The following is a 23,035-nucleotide window of genomic DNA, read 5'->3' as shown; positions in this document are numbered from 1 at the left end:
GACCAGCCAAATATTACTTACTAATTTTCTTCAGTTCTCACCATTTAGTTTACCCCATATATATTAGTATTGTCTCATAAATGACAATAATTAAAACAGAAAGAGAAGCAGAAGTAGAACAGAAGCAAATCAGCAGCAGCAGCAGCAGCAGCAGCAGAATTGGCTTTATTCATCTCTGTGAAGTGACACCAGGCTCTGCACCTTCATCTGGGGGCTGTGCTGTGAAAGAGTCGTTGAATCCGCCCAGGCTGGTGTGCTCTTCCTGCTCCTCGTTCTCGGTGTCACATTCCACATCACTGTCGCTACTCATTCCTGCCAGGAAAGAAGGGAAGAACATGTCTCTGACAAGCAGCCACTTCATGTGAAAGGCAGAGGAAATCTTACAACTAAACTGTGATTCCCACTGAATTTTACATTGAATGCCAAGACAATATAAGACACAATGCCAAGACACAAAACAAGGAAAACCAACCACACAAACCTCAGTTCTAATTATTAGAGCAGTGGTCTTATTTTTGTCCTCAAAGACTAAAATTAACCTTTCCACAGTACCTGAATTTGAAACCAGTATTAATTTCATTATACTGAGAATTTTTTTTTCTGAAGTCACACTGTATTTTCTAGAATCATAAGCGATAATAGTAACTCTCAATCCCGACTGGACATACATATAATTGTTTCTAGCCTAAAACATATAAACATGTTATGTAAACAAAATACACATTTATCTGTATATGCATGTTTTAAAAAATTCCAGTAATTCTAGCAATAAATGAGTTACTATCCCATTGGGCCTCCAATTTTGTATTTGTGTACTTAAGCTGATTTTTAAGAGAAAAAATCTATAGAAAGTATTTCTATTACAAGAAGATAATGATCAAGAAAATCTGAAAATATATCTGCTACACACCCTTATAAATGGTGGAAAAAAAGTAACCTTAAAATATTATTTTAACTAAGAGCCACATTTAAAAGAAAGAAGTGAAAAAGCCACAGCTGCCAAAAGGAGCAGGAGAAGGGAGACCAGTGGGTCCAGCACCACAGTTGTCCAGAGGGTGTAACTTGAAGGTCTTTCACACTCCCTTGGAGATTGGGGAAAAAAAAATCTTTGGACCTACCACAGAAGGGAGTCGATACTGAGACCAAAACTCTGCCGACTGGCATAGAAAGACAGCAGGGAATTTTGTCTGTTTTTGCTAGGCTCAGTTCATATAAGAATTCAAACTAAAGCCTGTGTACTTAAACAACTTAGGTTTGGGATTTAAAGTTAAGGTTCAAAGATAAGGAAATTAACATAAAAATTGGCTAGCAGCTAGGGTTATTTGAACAAAGCAAATGCAAAATCCTTTGAAGGGAAGGCTCTGGGTAAAGGGAGTAAGCACATCCCATCCAGTCTTTCCCACTGAATGGAACTATAAATGTGGACAGAATGCATGAAGCCGCTATTTAAGGACTCTGAAAAGTAAATAGAAACAAGCATATTGGTGTAGACCAGAATTTGAAGTACCACCAAATTGGTAGATTTAAACAAGACTCCGAGTCTCATAAAATCATATTAAAAATGCCCAGGATACAATCCAAAATTACCTCAGCAAATGAAGAACCAGAAAAAGATAATCAACAAACATCAATGCTGAGATGACAGAGATGTTGAAATTATCTAACAAAGAACTTCAAAGTAGATATAAAAATGCTCATGAACACTCTTGAAACTTGTTAAAAACCTCTCTGGAGGAATGCTTCCACAATCCAGGTACAAAATTATCACAGAAAAAAGAAAATAAAGAATTCTTGAAGGGTAGGGTTGGGAGTCTCAAAAAGTTGTGTTCCAATCAAAATTTACAAAACAAACAAACAATGTGGATTACAACATTACAATCCTGAAGAGTCAAGCAGATATACAGACAGAACAATACCATGAATCTTTCACTATCATGAAATAACTTGTAAAAGACTAATGTGGAAAACAAAAGGATACTTTTTAAATTACTAAGTACTTCTAGAAATGAAAGATATAGTCATTTTAAAATTAAAATATTAATAGATGAATTTAGAAAGTTGAAAAACAGGTTGCAAGCTTAAAGACAGAACTGAGGAAATTACCCATACACCGAAGAAAAATGAGATGAAAATTATAAAACAGAGGTTTAAGAAACAAGGGATAAAAGGGAATGTTTCAAACATACTGCCACAGAGATAGGGCGGGGGTCCCCTCAGGTCAGCCTGCACCCTTTCCAATCCGGGACCCCTTGGTCATACATCCCTTCTCACAATCCTGGACCACTGGCTCCTAATCGCTCACCTGCCTGCCTGCCTGGTCCTCCCTAACTGGCCCCCCCCCCCCCCCCCCCCGCCAGCCTGGTCGCCCCTAAGTGCCTCCCTCTGCTGGCCTGGTCGCTCCCAACTGCTCCCCCTGCTGGCCTGGTCAGCCTCAACTGCCCCTCCCCATCCTTGCCAGCCTGGTCGCCCTTCACGGCCACCACGCCACCCTGGTTGTCCCACGCAGCCTGCTGTTCAGTCGTCCCTCACTAACCTCCCTGCCAGCCTGGTCGCCCCACGCAGCCTGCTTGTCCAGTCGTTTGGTCATCCCTCACTAACCCCCCTGCCGACCTGGTCATTCATAGGCAGCCACCTTGTGAGGACGTGAGGGTTAATTTGCATATTACCTCTTTATTATACAGGATAGGCTATTAACTGGATTCTTTGAAACTGACCCAGTTGTTTCAATTGCTCTCCTTGCCTCCCTCCCACCACCCACACACATAGGGGTGAGGAAAAGTAGACTTACAGTTGTGGGTATGCAAAACATGGAATTTTCTTGTATTATTATTAACTAGAGGCCCGGTGCACAAAAATTTGTGCACTGGGGGGGGGTCCCCTCAGCCCGGCCCGTGCCCTCTCGCAGTTTGGGACCCCCTCGGGGGATGACCACCTGCTGGCTTAGCCCCGCTCACCGGGGGATTGGGCCTAAGCTGGAAATCAGACATACCTCTGGCAGCCCGGGAGCCCTCGGGGGATGTCCACTTGCCAGCAGGAGCAGGCCTAAGCTGCAGTCAGACATCCTTAGCACTGCTGAGGAGGCAGGAGAGGCTCCCACCACCACCGCTGTACTGGCAGCCGTCAGCCTGGTTTGTGGCTGAGCAGAACTCCCCATGGGAGCGCACTGACCACCAGCGGGCAGCTCCTGCATTGAGTCTGCCCCCTGGTGGTCAGTGTGTGTCATAGTGACCAGTCATTCCCAATTGTTCTGCTGTTAGGCTCAGTTTGTATATTACCCTTTTATTATATAGGATAGAGACCTGGTGCATGGGTGGGGGCTGGCTGGTTTGCCGTGAAGGGTGTCCTGGATCAGGGTGGGGGTCCCACTGGGGTGCCTGGCCAGCCTGGGTAAGGAGCTGATGGGTGTTTGCAGGCTGGTGGTCACACCCCCTTCAGGGTGGGAGTCCCCACTGGGGTGCCTGGTCAGCCTGGGTGAGGGGCTGATGGCTGTCTGCAGGCTGGTCAAGCCCCCCCTCCCAATGGGGACCCTCACTCAATGGAGGTTTGGCCAGCCTGGGTGAGGGACTGATGGCTGTTTGCAGGCTGGCCACACCTCCTTTAGGGTGGGGGGTCCCCACTGGGGTGCCTGGCCAGCCTAGGTGAGGGGCTGATGGCTGTTTTCAGGCTGGCCAATCCCCCTGGTGACGGAAGCTTCCAGCCTCTCCTTTTTTTCTTTTTCTTTTTTATTCTGGGATTTATTTACTTTCTATAATTGAAACTTTGTAGCCTTGAGAGGAGCTCAGAGCCGGCCAGGGCGGGAGGGAGGGAAGCTTGGTTTCCTCCATTGCCAGGGGCAACCAAGCTGCCTGCTCGCTCCAGCTCCGTGGCTACCGGCTGCCATCTTGGTTGGGTTAATTTGCATATAGTCACTCTGACTGGCTGGTGGGCGTGGTTTAAGGCATAGTGAAGGTACAGTCAATTTGCATGTTTGTCTTTTATTAGTGTAGATTCTTGTATTCCTTATTTTTCCTTTTTGAACAACTATAAACCTATGTTTGCCAACCCCTGTATATCCAGTATACTGGAGAGCTATCACCTGCTCCCATTTGTAATCAGGAACCACTCTGGCAAGTAATTTAAAAATATATATTTTTTTAATTGATTTCAAAATGGAAGGGAGAGGGAGAGATAGAAACATGATGAGAGAGAATCACTGATAGACTGTCTCCTGTATACCTCACACTGGGGATTGCGCCTGCAACCTGGGCATGTGCCCTGACTGGGAATCAAACCATGACCTCCTAGTTTATAGGTCGACGCTCAACCACTGAGCCATGCTGGTGAGGCAGGCAAGTAATTCTTAAGGAGTGGTCATCCCTGGTTGAGTCATTCAACTGAACCAGTGGCTCTCAACTGGGGATGACTGCCTCCATGGAGACATCTGGCAATGTCTGAACATTTTTGGTTACTGCAACTCGGAGGAGGTAGTACTGAAACCTAGTGGGTAAAAACAGGATGCAGCTAAACATTCTACAATGCACAAGGCAGCCTCCTACAACAAAGATCAACTGGTCCAAAATGTCAATAGTGCCAAAGTAGAGAAACCCTGAACTAGTAGGTTCAGAAATTATCAGCAACATATGCAATGCCAGGCAAATTAGAAGTATTTGTCATAAATGCTGCATTAATAAAAGGAATTCCAGTACATGCTGTAGTAATTTAAGACACTATAGTTTATAATCATATATATAAATATAGGCAAATAAACAACTACAGGTCCTTTAAATAAAGAACAATCATAATATTTCTTTCTTAATGTTTTAACAATCAACACTTCACTTTTAAAATCCTTTCCATTTTTTTTTTTAAATATATTTTATTGATTTTTTACAGAGAGGAAGGGAGAGGGATAGAGAGTTAGAAACATCGATGAGAGAGAAACATCGATCAGCTGCCTCCTGCACACTCCCCACTGGAGAGGTGCCCGCAACCAAGGTACATGCCCTTGACTGGAATCGAACCTGGGACCTTTCAGTCCGCAGGCCGATGCTCTATCCACTGAGCCAAACCGGTTACGGCATCCATTTAATTTCTTCTACTGAAATAATGCTGCTCACACCATAGGAATACCTACTAAGAAGGAAGACCAAAATGTTGAATGTTCTTTCACTGAAAACCTTGAAAATGCCACCACCCACATGCCCTCTCACAGGGTAGCCAGTGTGCTGGCACCTGTATGCATGCTTTTAGCTACAACTCATCAATCACTGAAATTAAAATAAGTGCAGAGGTGGAAGGTGGCAGTTTTACTGAGATTTTTAAAATTTTCAATATCAAATATTAATGAAGTTGACTCGTAGTTCTGTTAACATAAAAAGAACACAGCAAGGGCAATACACATAAGCCCTGTTTCAAACACCTTCCATATTACAAAATGTCGTCTATACTTTTACATAAAGAATGAGGAACCTGAAAGAACATGTAGAATACTAGAAATGTAACTGAAAATGAATTTGCAGGTTTTTTTTTAAAAAAATGGTTAAAGTATGGAATACTTCTACAAGAGCAAAGCAGTACAAACGTTAATCAAGACTCACTTTAAAAGATGAAGGATTGGGGGGAAACCAAGATGGCGGCATAGGTAAACACCTGAAATTGCTGCCTCGCACAACCACCTCAAAAATACAACTAAAAGACAAAACGGACATCATCCAGAACCACAGGAAGGCTGGCTAAGTGGAAATTCTACAACTAGAAGGAAAGAGAAAAGCACCCTGAGACTCAGAGGAAAGTAAAGTGCAGAGGTACGGAGGCGCACGCGGAAAGGGCTGGCAACTGAAGACGCAGTTGTCTTTTTCAATTGGGAGGGAGTCACATGCTCCTGCTCTGAACTCCAGTTCCAGGTGAGTCTCCAGGGACCCAGACTCATATGGGGAGAAACTGGACTGTCTGGCAGCGGGTGGAACGCGAGGGCAGCTTTCTCCCAGAGGTGCTTGCAGCGATTTCCGAGGGACACTGAGACCCGGGGCCTCTTAGGGCAGGACTGAGGATCAGCCATAGCTGTTTGCTCCGCCCTGTTGATTCCCTGAGACCCCGCCCACCCAAGCTGTGTGCAGAGGCTTTTGCATATGAATGACCTGGCCCTTTGCAATCTAAAATTACCTAACAAACTGCAGCTGGGTCAGAGAGACCCAGAACATCCAAAAGAAGGCCCAAGGCCCCACAGTAGCTTGCACTGCTTCACAGATGGGCCTCATCTGGGCACCTCCAAACCCCAAACAAGGAAGAGGAATCTACAGATCTTTCCGTAGCTCCTGCTGGGTAGCTTCAGGCAGAGGCTAAATTAGCACCCCTTAGAGATCCAAGTGCCAGTGTATCCAGTGGTCAGAGTGGGACCATCCAGATTACAACTCCTCAGATCCATAAGGGACACACTCAGGGGGCAGACTCTGAGCACCAAAGCCCCACTGAAGCAAGTCTTGCCCCATAAGGGTGTCTCCAGCACAGAAGTTCTCCCACTGCAGACACAACTGATTCTCACAGCCAATTGGCCTGGAGGTCAATTCCTCCCAGTGATACCAACTACAATCAAGGCTTAACTACAAGACTGTGCACACAGCCCACAGAGGGGTGCACCAAGAGTGTCCACCTCAGGTGATTGGGGAGGCTGAGCCACTGGGCCCTATAGGACACCTAGCACAGAAAGCCACCTTATCAACACAATGAAGCAGCCAAAATGCGGAGACAAAGAAACAGGTCACAAATGACAGAAATGGAGGAAAGCAAACTACTGGATATAGAGTTCAAAACCAAACTTATGAGGTTTTTCAAGAATTTTCTAGAAACCGCCGATAAATTTAGTGAGACCCTCAAGAAATCTAGTGAGATCCTCGAGGATATGAAAAAGGACCAACTAGAAATTAAGCATACACTGACTGAAATAAAGAATATTATACAGAGATCCAACAGCAGACTAGAGGATCACAAGAATCAAGTCAAAGATTCGAAATACGAAGAAGCAAAAAAAAAAAAACCCAACCGGAAAAGCAAAAAGAAAAAAGAATCCAAAAATATGAAGATAGTGTAAGGAGCCTCTGGGACAACTTTAAGTGAACCAACATCCGAATTATAGGGGTGCCAGAAGAAGAGAGAGGGCAAGATATTGAAAACCTATTTGAAGAAATAATGACAGAAAACTTCCCCTACCTGGTGAAAGAAATAGACTTACAAGTCCAGGAAGCACAGAGAACCCCAAACAAAAGGAATCCAAAGAGGCCCACACCAAGACACATCATAATTAAAATGCCAAGAGCAGAAGACAAAGAGAGAAACTTAAAAGCAGCAAGAGAAAGAAACTCAGTTACCTACAAGGGAATACCCATACGACTGTCAGCTGATTTCTCAACAGAAACTATGCAGGCCAGAAGAGAGTGGCAAGAAATATTCAAAGTGATGAATACCAAGAACCTACAACCAAGATTACTTTACCCAGCAAAGCTATCATTCAGAACTGAAGGTCAGATAAAGAGATTCACCGATAAGAAAAAACTAAAGGAGTTCATCACCACCAAACCAGTATTATATGAAATGCTGAAAGGTATTCTTTAAGAAGAGTAAGAAGAAAAAGGTAAAGATAAAAATTATGAACAACAAATACATATCTATCAACAAGTGAATCTAAAAATCAAGGTAATAAATAATCTGATGAACAGAATAAACTGGTGAATATAATAGAATCAGGGGCATACAAAGGGAGTGGACTGACAATTCTCGGGGGGAAATGGGTGTGGAGGGTGCAGGAAGAGACTGGACAAAAATCGTACACCTATGGATGAGGACAGTGGGGGGGGTGGCGGTAAGGGCAGAGGGTGGGGTGGGAATCAGGTGGAGGGGAGCTATGGGGAAAAAAAAGAGGAACAACTGCAATAATCTGAACAATAAAGATTTAATTAAAAAAAAAAGATGAAGGATTAACACTTAATATTCTAATTACTGTTTTGCATGTCTCCCCCATAAGACTGAATATATTTAATTTCATCTTTGCATTATCTAACAAAAACTCAATGACTGTCATGTAGGTAGCTTAATATATTAACTAAGCAGATAAACTATCCATAAATTTTCCCCTCCTGTAAATGTCTAGTAAGACATGTCCTTTAATGTAATCAAGTATCCATTTTGTCTTCCCCTTTGCTTAATGACCTAGTAAATAAAATTCAGTGGCACAATAGATGTTGTGTTTAGATTAAGGACATCAGATATTGCCTCAATAGCTTTTTTTTTAAAATATACTTTTATTGATTTCAGAGAGAGAGGGAGAGATAGATAGAAACATCAATGATGAGAGGGAATCATTGATTGGCTGCCTCCTGCATACCCCCCGCCCACCACTGGGATCAAGCCCGCAACTCAGGCATTTGCCCTTGAACGGAATCGAACCTGGGACCCTTCAGTCTACAGACCGACACTCTATCCACTGAGCCAAACCACTCTATCCACTGAGCCAAACCGGCTAGGGCGCCTCAATAACTTTTTAATTAACCAGTTAACTGCCACACATCCAAAATGGAGACCATCCCCATATGCCACGATATTTTGAATTTAATTGCGTCTATACTTGCCTATGGCATACAAAGGGTTAAACCAACCAATCACCACCACCAGCACCACCACCAAAAAAGGTCATTATTCCCACCTCCTGCCTAATTATGACTTGTCATTCCTTACCTTCCTCAGGGGCAGCTGAAGCTCCTTCAGGCAGTATAGCCTGTAATTCCCCAGTTTCAGAATTATTTTCCAAGTCAGTCATTTGCATTCCTTCCAGACGACCTCCTTTAACATTAGTCCTCAAAAAAGAAAACAGCTTGATATTTTTCTATAAGTACTCACTAACAATTGTATATTTTCTTCTCCTGAAACTGAGGATATATGCCACTCATGTCTAATAGTAAATTTCAAGTTTGTTTATTTTTCAAAATATATTTTTATTGATTTCAGAGAGGAAGGGAGAGGGAGAGATAGAAACATCAACGATGAGAGAATATCATTGATCGGCTGTCTGCTGCACGCCCCACACTGGGGATCAAGCCTGCAACCTGGGCATGTACCCTGACTGAGAATCGAACCATGACCTCCTGCTTCATAGGTCGAAACTCAACCACATCGGCCGGGCTCAAGTTTATCTTTAAAAATTCACTAGAGGGCCGAAGCCAGTTTGGCTCAGTGGATGGAGCGTCAGCCTGCGGACTTAAGGGTCCCGGGTTCGATTCCGGTCAAGGGCATGTACCTGGGTTGCAGGCACATACCCAGTGGGGGATGTGCAGGAGGCAGCTGATCGATGTTTCTCTCTCATCAATGTTTCTGGCTCTCTATTTCTCTCCCTTCCTCTCTGTAAAAAATCAATAAAATATATTAAAAAAAAATTCACTAGAGGACTCACTACAAAGGTTATAAAATGGACTACATCGGTGTCAACATCATGGCTGTGATATTGTATTAGTTTTACAAAGTGTTATCATTAGGAGAAACTGGTTAAGGAATACAGGATTCTATGTATTATTTCTTTTAACTGCATGGAATCTACAAGAAAAATTTCAATTAAAAAACAGAAGTCCAAAATAATATTTTCTCAGCAATATGGAAAAACTTTTTAGATATATTATTAAGAAAACAAATGCATCTTTTGTATTAAAAAAGCTATATACTCACAGTTGCTTAAATATGCATAAAAACTGAGAAGACACATACATCCTATATAATAAAAGGCTAATATGCAAATTATCCCCTTGACCAGGAGTTAAACCAAGGGGCGGGGCTGGACTGCCAAACACTCATGGCCGCTCCCCCCAGTCAGCCTGGCCAGATTGGCCCCAATCGCGGCGGGCCAGCTGGACCCCACCCGTGCACGAGTACGTGCACCAGGCCTCTAGTCATATACAAAAAATTAACAGCAGGAATGTACGTGGACAGGGGATGGGAAAACTAAGCAGATGGAAGACAAAAATGGGAAAATTTTCACTTAATAGTCTTTCTTTTGTTGACTTTTCTGAACCACTATTATTTAAAATTTTTGCTTACACTACTTTAAATCAGGAAATGAAAAGAAGACCCAAGCTGATGATACAATTAACTGTAAAATGAGGGTTAAGAGCTCCAGTCACTTATAAAGAATTTTACAGTCTAGAAAAAAGTCTACGTTTATATACATATAATGTTTATGGCTAAAGGCAGACAAATATCTCCATCATAAAATGTAAAAGCTAGTTGTAGCTTCAAAGTGAAAGGAACATGTATAAAATCAGGCTAACTAATGGAGAGGACAAGTTAATCACCAATGATTACAACACCTTTCCATTGCTTCAACTTGAGCCAAAACAGAAAATTAAACTACCAGCTATCCTTTTAGTTTTGGTAATTGTCCAGATCTTAAAACTGTATGAAGTTAATACATAAGAGATGTAAATATTTCTCTAAATTTAATTCAAAGTCTCCAAAGTAGAACCATTCCATTTTTTAATTATAAATGTACTTAATATCCATAAAATAGATCAGCAGATGGATATTATGTAAAGCTCATCTGGTACATTCATAGACAATCACTCTATCTTTTGAGGGGATGGAAGTTTAATTGACATGGCTGGGGTTTGAGCTTAGATAGATAAAAGTGCTGACTATTACATATATCATTTTGGGAAATTCCAACTATGAATTTTGACAACACTTTTATAAGAGGAGAGGAAAGGTGAAATAAAAAAGTGTTAAAATAAAATTTCCAGAAGTGCTTTGTTCCACACAAAGTATGTGTAAAAGGTCTATGAGGTACAATATAGCCCAGCAAAGATATCTTTGAAAAGTGTGGCACAGATGGCAAAAAAAATGGCTGACACACAAAAAAATATCAGAAGGCAGAGGTCATATAAGGTTTCACACCATTATTATCCTAACTTCAGTGAAAATGAGCTCCAACATAAACTAAATTTCTGGTACTATATCATCCCATTAAGAAAAAAAAAGTAAGGTTTTAGATACTTTTTTATTTATTTAAATCCTCACCCAAGGATATTTTTTTTGATTTTGAGAGAGTAGGAAAGAGGGAGAGGAAAAGAGAATGAGACAGAGAGAGAGAGAGAAACATTGATATGAGAAAGTCACATGGATTGGTTGCCTCCAGCATGCATCCCAACTGGGGCTAAGGATTGAACCAGAGCCCCTCTGGCATGGGGGCAGCAACTGAGCAACACTGGTCAGGGCAGGTTTCTGATACTTTAAAAGTTGCACTTTAATACAACAAATGGACGTTCTCTCTGCTAAAAACTTAACATACTAGAAATTGATTTTGTTCGTTATGAAGCTATTATTTCATTTCATAAACAAAAAACTTAATTTACCCCAAGGTGACCATCTTCCTCCTTTTCTCAACAGCAGGTAAGCCATTGATAACTGCAACCACAATAGCATTTGAATCCAAAGCCTGACTCTGCAGGTCTTCAGATTTCGGCAGAATATCACCGAAACTGCCATGTGTCAAGGCTCGAGGAGAACTGTGCCTGCTCCCAGACTGAGAGCTTCCTGGGGAAACTACAGAAAAGGAAGGGGATATTCAGATAAAAGGAAAACAAAATGTTCTCTCTCAGATTTCCACTTCAGATCTTATCATACATTTTTAAACTACAGGAAAATGCAAAAATAATTTTAAAATATATCATAATCTTTTTGATGCCAACTGTTTAAAATTAAGGCATCCAGAATATGCAACCTAATGGCTGCATTTTTTTTTTTACTGATGGCTCCAATTAATCTGTTGTGAGATCAAGGAAGTTTTGAATCACGTTTCAGCATTATGGTAGAGTCTAAAGCTATATGTAAGATCAATTCTGAATAACAGACTTCTACCCATGCAAATTACATTTTGAACTCTTCAAATTTACCTTCAGACAGAGGTTGACAGTCTCCCCTTGAATAGGTATTTTCCCCAGGGTCTACTGCTCTTCGAAGTGATAGACTACCTGCTATACTGGACCGAGCTGGCTTGGGTGAATTACTCTTCTTATTTGTGGCTGCAAAGACATTTAAAAACATTTCTGAATATGATAAAATAGCACAAAACTCACTACCTAGCCAGTCAGAGAAAGGTTTAATCTTAACATGCAAGAAAGGTATTCTAGCTACTATGTCAAAAATAAACAAAACAAAACAGAGGATGCTTTGGTCCCAACTGGTTTATTAGGGGTTTTATTCCAAAAGCACTCCTACTCTGCTGCTTGTGGAGCAGTGTTAACTTACAAATCTAAAAAAATAAGTAAGTCAGAAACTTCAAAAGAAAAATCATACCAGACATAGACTCTAATCTCCATGTAATTAAACTAGTATTAATAATAAAAATATAACCGGTAAACACTTGGAAATGGTAAAATATTACTGGTTTGGAAAGAAAATGCTTAACTAGTAATGAACCACAATTATAATGCTTTAAGATGTTTGTGGCTAAATCAGTAATTAGCAGAAATGGATGGCCTTAAAATGAATTAGAAAAAACTGATACTAAATGGCCTAACATGCAGAGACTCAAGAAGCTATAAAAAGAATTAATTTTTTTAAGAGAATAGATGCATTAAAAGGTAATAAACAGGTTCAGCAAAGTAGAACCATATATGACCAATAATCAATTGTGTTTTAATCCAAAAATCTGAGAATGAAATGTAAAAAACAATTCCATTTTGCAAGAGCATCAAGTAGAAAACAGAGGAAAAAATTAAGCAAAGAAATGTAAGACTTGTACACTGAAAACTATACACGTTGAAAGAAAAAAAAAAAGATAGGAAAATATTGTGTTCACTGATTGGGAGACTTAATACTGTTAATATGGCAGTACTCCCAAACTTGATCTACAGATTTCAACACAATCCCAATAAAACCTCTAGCTATCTTTTTTTTTCCTAATGGCTGAAACTGACAAACCAATTATAAAATTCACATGAAAATGCACAAGATCCATTACACCCCCAAACCATCTTGAATGGAGCACTCATAGTTCCTATTGTAAAACAATAAGCCTGGCTAGTGAGGCTCAGTGGTTGAGCAACAACCTATGAACCAGGAGGGATTATTTCCTGGTCAGGGCTTATGCCCAGGTTTCAGGCTTGGTCCCTAGTGGGGGACGCGCAGGAGGCAGCTAATCAATGATTCTCATCATTAATGTTTCTTTCTCTCTCTCTCCTTTCTCTCTCTCTCTCTCCCTCTCTCCCCCTTCTTCTTTGAAATCAATAAAAATTATTTTTTTAAAAATAAAACTACTCATTGGAACATACAACATATTTTAAACTTGAGAATAAAAAAACTAAAGGGATTTCTAAATAGAGTTGAAAAACATTGCCGGGGTCCAGCCCCAGCAGGTCCAGGGGTCCCCAAAGGTGTGGACGGAGTCGGCGAAGAAGGAATGACACGAAGACAGTGTTCAGTTGATCAGCAGCCTAGCCAGGATCTCCAGCCAAGTTCTGGTCTGGATCTCCAGAGACGTTCTGCTTAGGATCTCCTGCCAGGGTCTGTGTCCATGTTCTCTTGCTAGGTTCTCCAGGTTCTCCAGGTTCTCCAGCCAGGTTCTGTAGCCAAGTTCCCTTGCTAGGTTCTCCAGCCAGGTTCTGTCCAGGTTCTCCTGCCAGGTTCAGTTACCAGGTTCTAGTCAGGTTCTCTTGCCAATTTCTGTAGTCAGGTTCAGTCCAGGATCTTTTGCCATGTTCTCTTGCTAGGTTCTGTCTCTAGGTTCTGAGGCCAGTTTCTGTCCAGGATCTTTTGCCATGTTCTCTCCAGCGAAGTTCTTCTGTCTCTAGAGAACGTTCTGTGTAGGTTCTGTGCCTAGGTTCTGTCTCTCTTCATTCTGTATTCTTAGTTCTGTGTCTTGCTGTCTTATTACATCTGTATTTATACCAGTTGATTCAATCCTATCAATCTCTATTACAAAGGTTAGGGCGTTTCTTATCTCCATTCCAGGGAGTAAAGATTATGTAGCTTAAGCATGATTGTTCATAGTTAAAGTGATTAATTACCCACCTGGCACTAGTTAAGAGGTTTTATTCCCTCCCTAACTTCAGGGGAAAATCCCTACCTGGGGAAACAACCTTTCTCAGAGACCTTGGTTAAAACACATAGTGCCAAGAAGGTGAGCAAACATATTAAGAACAGTATGCCATATATGCCAGGTCCTTTGAAACAGCAAGGATGGACCGGCTCCCGGCAAAACATTACAAAAATTCTATTATTGCTAAGGCACAGCACAGAACTTCTGGCTGGACTTCTTCCATGACAGGAAGAGATGAGGCACTGGGAACCTGGGGCAGCCTTCTATTTCCACCCTAATAAATCTTACCACCAGACCTCATGCCCTCATGTGGCTTCCCAAAAACGCTTTTGTCACGACACCACAAGGACTGACTCCATTTCCACTCTCAACCCTTTTCAGTTCCTTCTCCACCCAACAAGCAAAGTAATCTTTGTAAAAAGTAAATCAGATAATAAATACTCCCTGATACCTATTCTTTAAAGACTTCCTCCTAAAACCAGAATAAAACACAAAACTCTTTATTGAGGTCTTACCAAAAACCCTACCTGAGCTAGATCCTTCCTACCTCTCTGCTTATGTCCTATTATTCTCCCCCGTGCTGTGTTCACCATATTCAGCCATAAGGTCTTCCTTCGAGCCTTCAAATATGCAGAGCAAATCCTTTATCAGTGACTTTGCATTTTCTGTTGTTTACCCAGAACACTTCCAACAGATCTTTGCATGGCTGTCACTTTCTTAACCTTCAGGTCTCAGTTCAAATGTTGCTTCCTCAGACTTTCTCTGACTACCCTAACTAAAGGAGCACATTCCTCACCTGTTCTTTCCACCCACTCTTCTGTTGTTTCCTTTATAGTACTCTTTACTTTTTATCAACTGCAATTATCTTTACTTCTTTACATATTTTAATGTCCAATCCCCACCATATAAATACATGAATGCAAGATCCATAAGGTTAAGGTTTTTGTGTTATTTATTGCCCAGTACAGAAAAAGCAATCAAGAAAAGTTAGCTCTATTATACAATTGAAAATATAGTCTGTTTTATTTTTTGTTAATCCTCACTGGAGGATATTTTTTCCATTGATTTTTAGATTGTGAAAGGGAGGGAGGAAGGGGCAGAGAAAAACATGAATGTGAGAGAAACACATCAATTGGTTGCCTTGTGCACATGCCCCAACTGGGCCAGGAATCAAATCCGAGACCCTTTGGTGCTCAGGCTGATGCTCTAACCATTGACTACAACAGCCAGGACAAAAATATAATCTGTTTTAGATAGGAGAAAGGGTGGTATATATCTGTAGTCTCAATTCATTGTAAGAGAGATTTTAAAGTATTATTACTCTGAAAATAACCTGTCCTCTAGCTTCCCAAATGACATGTGGAGAAAAGACACTAACAGGCTCGTTTTCACTTACAGTTTCGTATGTAGCAACTGGCAACTGATGACTTTGCCAAGAGCTCCATTCCCAAATCCTGTAATCTGCCAGAGTTTTCAGTTCCACATGCAGCCAGAGCTGCCTGGTCAGCAGAAAAAAGGCTTGTCTGCATGTCTCCAGAAGGAGCATTGCTGCTTTTTATTTCTGAAAGTGGATTCTTTACATCAGTCTTCATACATCGAACTTCAGCCATTTGAGTTTTCAGTCTTTTTAGCATCTTTAAGTCAGAGGGAACTCGCCACATTGCCTGCTGTTTCCTTTGATCTTTATCTTTTCGACAATATGAAACTTGAGAGACAGAGAGAGAGAGAAAAGAAGAGAGAGAGAGAAACTCATGTTAATATAGATGTTAACATTAATAAAACCATTCTGGCCCTAGCTGGTTTGGCTCAGTGGATAGAGCATCTGCCTGTGGACTGAAGGGTCCCAGGTTCAATTCCGGCCAAGGGTACATGACCGGGTTGCCGGCTCAATCCCCAGTAGGGGGTGTGCAAGAGGCAGTCAATCAATGATTTTCTATCATTAATGCTTCTCTCTCCCCCCCTTCCTTCCTCTCTGAAATCAATAAAAATATAAAAAATAAAATCATTTTGCATTGTGAAATATGCAAATTTGATGTGTAAATAAGCTACTTTAGGTGGTGTCAACAATAAATGTATGTATTACATGCCATTAATTAAAATAAATATAGTCACAAATATCTTAGTATTATTCATACCTTCAAAGTTATAATCTGGGTCACATTATAATCACCCAAATCTGTACTAATATTGAACTCTAAAGTTTAAAAAGCTGCACTATTTCCTGTGCTTTCTTCTTTACATTTCTCTTCTCTCAAATTTTCTACACTGAAGTTTTATTATATTCACTAGAGGGCTGGTACACCAAATTTGTGAACTCGGGGGGTGGGGGTGTCCCCGAGCCTGGTCTGTACCCTCTCGCAGTCCGGGAGTCCTCAGGTGATGTCCGACTGACTTCTTAGGCTCGTTCCCACAGCGGGCCTAAGCCGGCAGTCGGACATCCTTAGCGCTGCCACGGAGGCGGGAGAGGCTCCTGCCACCGCTGCTGCGCTCACCAGCCATAAGCCTGGCTTCTGGCTGAGCAGCACTCCCCCTGGGGGAGTGCCTTGACCACTAGGGGGCAGCTCCTGCATTGAGTTTCTGCCCCCTGGTGGTCACTGTGGGTCATAGTGACTGGTCATTCTGCCATCGGGCCAAAACCAGCTCTCCGACATCCCCTGAAGGGTCCTCGATTGCGAGAGAGCGCAGGCCAGGCCGAGGGACCCCACTGGTGCACAATCATGGCCAGGGAGGGATGCAGGAGGTTGGCCAGCCAGGGAGGGACCGCAGGAGGGTTCCAGGGCATGTCTGGCCCAGGGCGGGTTCCAGGGTGTGTCTGGCCCTTCTAGCTCAGTCCCGATAGACCGGACCCCTGCAGCAAGCTAACCTACCCAGAGCATCTGCCCCCTGGCGGTCAGTGCACGTCATAGTGACTGGTTGACCGGTTGACTCTCTGCCCCCTAGTAGTTAGTGCATGTCATAGTAAGCGGTTGAGCAGCCTTAGCATATCATTAGCATATTACCCTTTGATTGGTTGACCGAATGACCAGACACTTAGTATATCAGACTTATTATATAGGATAATTTTAAAACATAGCCAACTACTTAGCCAAATCTGATATAAAAATATATATATTCTAACTAAATTCAAAATGTTGATTTACCGAAGTACTAGCCAAGCATATGTAGTTATTAAGTGCCACAGAACATCACAAAAGAATAGTTCCCTGCCACTGAGTCTACAGCCATTAAAGTAACAATGTTTTCTTTCTTCCCAGAGAAAGTAGTTGAAGCTATTTTTAACTTTTCCCCCTACCCAAATATTAAAATGAAAGCTATGAGCAAGGAAAATACACTTTCCTCTCAGGAAGGAAAAGAGCTAAATATTTTGGAAATCAAAGAACATTATGGCTGACTTAAAGCAAAATGAAACTAAACCAAATAAACACACACAAAACACAATACCTGCACACACATAACACATCCCCAAATGGGGCCAACAGGCACTCAAACCAGACAAAGAACAAGTCCTTTATTAGCAGAAATGGCTACAACAGCCTTCTGCCATAAATGAGGACATACAGTAAAAGGTAGGTGCTGTAGTGTATCAGCCATTTCCCCTTGCACAAAAAGGATTCAGACTGTATTCAGGTATCAGGTGAGCAGCAATGCGCTCAGGGAGGTTAGGTCCCTCCCTTTGGCTCCAGTAGATATGGGTCCAGGACTGGTCTAAGCTCATTCCTCTTTGATAGTGGACATAAGACTCAGTCTCAACCAAAAGACTGGGGGGAAGGGGAAGAGAAGTAACTTCTGGGAAGATTTTCTATCATGATTTGTTGTATTTATTTAACAAACATCTATAAAGTGAGTATCAAATATTTTTAAAACATTAAGTCATTTAATCCTCTCATATCAATCCTCTGAGGTAAGTACTATTACCTCCATTTTATAAATGAGGAAAGACACATAAAGGTTACCCAACATAATACTCAAGGTAACACAGCTAATAAGTAGAAGAATTATTGTATTATTTTCCATACAAACAACTGTAAACCTAGTTCTGCCCCATCCTGTATTTGTTGGATAGTTTCAAACTCTGATTTTTCTTTGGAATATACTCCTAAAAGTAAAGTTACATGATTCAAAGACAGAAATATTTTTGAGCCCAGCCACAGTGGTTCAATGGTTGAGTGTCAACCTATGAACCAGAAGGTCACAGGTTTGATTCCCAGTCAGGGCACATGCCTAGGTTGTAGGCTTGATCCCCAGTGTGAGACTTGCAGGAGGCAACCAATGATTCTCTCTCATTGATGATTTATCTCTCTCTCCCTCTCTTTCTGAAATCAATAAAAACATATTAAAAAAAGAAATATTCTGAACCTACTATAAAATTTTCCTTCAAAAAGGTTAAACCAATATACATTCCTACTTCCAGAACCAGAACTTGTCTGTCTGTTTCACTAGGTCTTTGCAAATATTGCCCACAGTTTTCTACAATAAAAACGCCTCAGAAAAATATATAAAATCATATACAATGTGGTAAGTGCTACAAAAGTACAAATATAATACAAAATGTACTTGGGCATCATAGATAAAAGCAATTGTTTTATAACTTGGTTGTAAGCCTACAGAAGTATACCTTAGAAAGGAAAGGGCCTAACTTAATCCAACCTCTGAGAGTCCATTCCCCACTAGGTAGAACAGCTCTAATTCTCTGATTTCTACATGGAGGCTCTACCTTAGACTTTGTTTGAAAAATGAGTTCCACTGCTTTAAAGAATCAAAATCATTGTTTTAAGCCACGGATTTAATTTGTATAGTGCTGTTGTTTAAGAAGGTAGGAAAATGTTTGGTATATTTTTTAAAAGCTTTCCAACAAAAATAGTTTTTAAAATGTGTCATTTAAAGGTAAATCCTTAGCTATTCAAAATGACCATGCCATAGCATTTTGAAAAGTCAAACTTTAATATGTATGCGTATAAACTGTATTACAGTAACACAAATGTAATTTCTCTTCAACAAATAACCTTTGTACCTAAACACTGCTGCTAGCTGGTTTAGGTTTTTTGGCTACCGAACATCAAAGTGTGGGTAAACCATCTTTTTCTATATTCAACTTAGACAGAGTTCCACTTGGAAGTTACGGTATTCGTGAGTTGTGCAAAACTCTAAGTCCACTCATAAAGAGGAAAACTGTATTTCATATGGATCAAACTGTCAATTACATACAATTTAAAGGGCAAACCATTAAAAAACCAATCCTCCTTACGGGCATTTTGACATTATTTTCACACGAAATACCTTTGAACAGTAACAAAATATTAATTTGATTAATATAAATGTCATTTTATGACTTACCATGAAAAAATCAATTTGCTACAGAAATATACCGTATTTGGAATAAGAGTTCTTTTGGGGAACCACGAAAAAGGAAAATCACTGTTAATATTTTACCTGTGGGCTGCAACAGTGACGCAGGTGGGCGAGGTTGTAAGCCCCACAAATTTTCCATACTGTTCCGGCCCTTAAGGTCCAACAAATGCATTAAAATGAAAGGATCAATGTCTAATAAATTACTTGTAGTAGCAGAACATAAGTGTGTTCTTCTTGACATTCTACTACTGGCACCAACATAGCCATGGTTACCACCTGCAAAAGAAAAAAAAATATAGAAAGTGCATGCTATATATGTGTACAAATTTAAGTATACTTAAAAGAAAAAAGTAAACTGCTTGATGTTTGAATACTTGTCTCTTAGGATTTTATTTTCATAAGAAGAAGCACAATGAAGAAACCAGATTGCCGTAGAGGTGTACACAAAGCACAGTGGCTGAGCACTGGCCTCATTACTATCCAGAATTCGGGAGCAACCCTCAAACTCATCCTGAGCCCTAGAAATAAAAAAGTGACAATGTATACAGTATATACAATTAGTGGAATGAGAATTAGGAAAAGCTAACATATCTCATAACCCAGTGGTCTTGGATTAAAGACAAATCTCCATAGTATAACAGATTCCAAGAACTAGACACCAAAATAGGAATCTTCTCCAGGTCTCTGGATAGCAAACTGTACAGATCTATGACATGTTTGGTAGACTTTTTTTCTAGCTTAAGTACTGGAACACAAGTTGAAGTTTTTAGACCGAACTTGTTACTGACTGATGGCATAGTACAGACTGTGAGCAAAAGTCCTATTTGTATCACCTATGTTGAACTAAGCTTTAGGCCAAGAAAACCACCTGACTTTTCTCTAGTGCCTAGTACAATGCCTAGCAATATTGGATTATGAAAATATTGGTTAAAAATCAACCTTTAATAAAGCTATTTAAATATATTTTACACTGTAATACCTGGAAGCAAGTCACTAAGCATAGCTTACATTTAAGGATGGAGAGTTACACTTCACCTCCTTGCAGAGGCAATATATAAAAAAATTATTTGGAATTCTTTTGTATGTGCATGGTCTTATATATATTAGTTATATATCTATTCACCTTCAGATTATAAATTACTTAAGAGTAACTCTTTTTCATTGTATTTTCCAGAAATCTGGAAATAGGAAAGAATTTCAATAAATGCCTACCTAATATATAAAATTCCCCAAAGCACAAAATACAAATTAACTGTTTGATTTACTATTGTATCCTCAGCATCTAGAATTCAATGTCTGAACTATAATAGGTGCTCAATAATATATATATATTGAACTAATAAATTATAATTTCAGAATTATAGAACATGAGGTCCATGAGAACAGGGACATCTTTTTTCCAATACTGTAGTTCCTGAAAGTAAAACAGTATTCAGTTTCAGTTAAGTGCTCAGTAAATATTTGGTGAATGAATAATTGAAAAAATATAACCTCCGCTTACTCAGTGTCTAAAAATGTTATATATAAGAATTTCCCTACAATACAGTTTAAGAAAGGAAATCAGATTTAACCAAAAAAAAAAAAAAAAAAAAGTCTGCCCTAGCCAGTTTGGCTCAGTGGATAGAGCATCGGCCTGTGGATTGAAGGGTTCCACCAGGTTCAATTCTGGCCAAGGGCACATGCCTGGGTTGTGGGCTCAATCCCCAGTGTGGGGTTTGCAGGAAGCAGCCAATCAATGATTCTCTCTCATCATTGATGTTTCTATCTATCCCTCTCCCTTCCTCTCTTAAATAAATAAAAATTTTTTAAAAAGGCTGAAAGCCCTAGCCACTTTGGTTCAGTGGATAGAGCATTGGCCTGCAGACTGAAGGGTCCCAGGTTCGATTCTGGCCAAGGGCACATGCTGGGTTGCAGGCTCGATCCCCAGTAGGATGTGCAGGAGGCAGCCAATCAATGATCCTTTCTCATCATTGATGTTTCTATCTTTCTCTACCTCTTCCTTCCTCTCCAAAATCAATAAAGAAATATATTAAAAAAAGAAAAGGCTGAAAATATTCAGTAACCTTGACGCAGTACACTCATCTTCCATTTTATACCAAGATGGCCTCTGAATTTTTATGCACTATTTAGAACCTTAAAAATTACACTGAAAACTTAGTAATAAAGTGTATTTACTCAATGTTTATGTGAAAAATATTAAATGATCCCTATTATACTGTTTAAAGTGCTAGGAATACAAAATTCTGACACACATTATATTGCTTCATGGAGTTCAGAGGTGAAAAGCAAAATAGCTATATAAGCAATAAGAATAATGTTTAACATAGGTTAAATAGGTTCTACAGATTCTAATTGGTTAATGTGAGAAAGCAGAAAAGACACCCAGGGCAAGCAGTCTAGGAGGGCTTCCAGTAAGAAATGAAATAAAAGCAAAAATAAGGAGAAGGTAGAAGGAACAACACATTGGGAAGCAAAGATGTGAGAAATACCATGGCACATTTAATGGGCTGAAAAATGATGCAGAGGAGTGTAAGCAGGCTAAAGAAATGAGCAGAAGCCAGCACATAATGGACCTTCTACACCATATTAATGAGTTTGGATTTTATCCATAAGTAACTGGAATCCAATAAATGGTTTTAAGTAGAGAAGTTACATGATCAGATATCAATTTGAAGGAAAAATCACACCCATTCTGAAGTCATGCTGTGGGAAACAGAATGAAGGGGAGCAATAATTGATACAAGGAACCCAGATGAGAGGCTATTTTGAAAGACAGTAGCCTAGAATCTCACAGACTTTTTAAAGTAAACTAGGGGCCGGGTGCACGAAATTAATACACTGGAGCGGGGTGGGGGGGTGTACCCCTCAGCCCGGCCTGCGCCCTCTCACAGTCCAGGACCCCTCGGATGATGTCCGCCTGCTGGCTTAGGCCCAATCACCCCCTGGGGATCAGGCCTAAGCCAACAGGTGGACATCCTTCTCACAGTCCGGGATCCCTCGGTCCTTACCACCTGCCTGCTCACTGCTCCTTACTGCTTGGCTCACTGCTCCTTAGCGCTGCCACGGAGGCAGGAGAGGCTCCTGCCACTGCTGCTGCACTTGCCAGCCGTGAGCCTGGCTTCTGGCTGAGCGGCACTCACCCTGTGGGAGCGCACTGACTACCACGAGGCAGCTCCTGCACTGAGTGTCTGCCCCCTTGGTGGTCAGTGTGCAACACAGCGACCAGTCGTTCTGGTCATTCCACCATAAAGGTCACTTAGGCTTTATTATATAGCTGAGATAAGGTACACAAAGTGCATTTGCCTGGTACATGAGTACATATCAAATAGCTATATTATTATTTTAAGAGCTAGTGGCTGCCACATATTAAAATATGATATGGTCAAAAAAGAACAAAGGGAAGACAGAATGGCTTATGGGCTTGACCCTTGTACCTGGAGGTCCTGCAGCAGCCGAATCTTCCATCAGTTCCCCCTCTTCCAATTCCATGTTGTTGTACTCCACATCATTTTCTCCAGACCTAAGAATACACAAAATTCATTATTCCCACAAAGTTAAGCAAAATTAACATTATTTATCACACCTCAATGAATTTTATAACAATAATGCACAGCTTTCTCTTGTGAAGACAGA

General features: G+C 40.7%; 1 protein-coding gene across 9 annotated transcripts in view; it reads right to left on the bottom strand.

Moving 5' to 3' along the window:
- TRIM37 (tripartite motif containing 37) overlaps window positions 1–23,035 on the bottom strand; it is a 154,971-nt gene that overhangs the window by 85,615 nt on the left and 46,321 nt on the right. For 6 of the 9 annotated variants that reach the window (XM_036340397.1, XM_036340394.1, XM_036340398.1 and 3 more), the window contains exons 17-23: window positions 22,837–22,922; window positions 19,484–19,678; window positions 15,450–15,758; window positions 11,907–12,035; window positions 11,367–11,556; window positions 8,707–8,825; window positions 202–312 (exon numbers count right to left, since the gene is read on the bottom strand). In XM_036340397.1, coding sequence (XP_036196290.1) covers window positions 202–312; window positions 8,707–8,825; window positions 11,367–11,556; window positions 11,907–12,035; window positions 15,450–15,758; window positions 19,484–19,678; window positions 22,837–22,922 — 1,139 coding nt within the window. Of the gene's footprint in view, window positions 1–201; window positions 313–8,706; window positions 8,826–11,366; window positions 11,557–11,906; window positions 12,036–14,580; window positions 14,674–15,449; window positions 15,759–19,483; window positions 19,679–22,836; window positions 22,923–23,035 lie in introns of those variants that run through there. The other 3 variants (XR_004972828.1, XR_004972829.1, XM_036340401.1) reach the window with 3 other exon arrangements.

Source organism: Myotis myotis, unplaced genomic scaffold (assembly GCF_014108235.1).
Source record: "Myotis myotis isolate mMyoMyo1 unplaced genomic scaffold, mMyoMyo1.p scaffold_m19_p_17, whole genome shotgun sequence".
Taxonomy (NCBI): domain Eukaryota; kingdom Metazoa; phylum Chordata; class Mammalia; order Chiroptera; family Vespertilionidae; genus Myotis; species Myotis myotis.
This window is presented reverse-complemented; position numbering and strand designations above follow the sequence as displayed.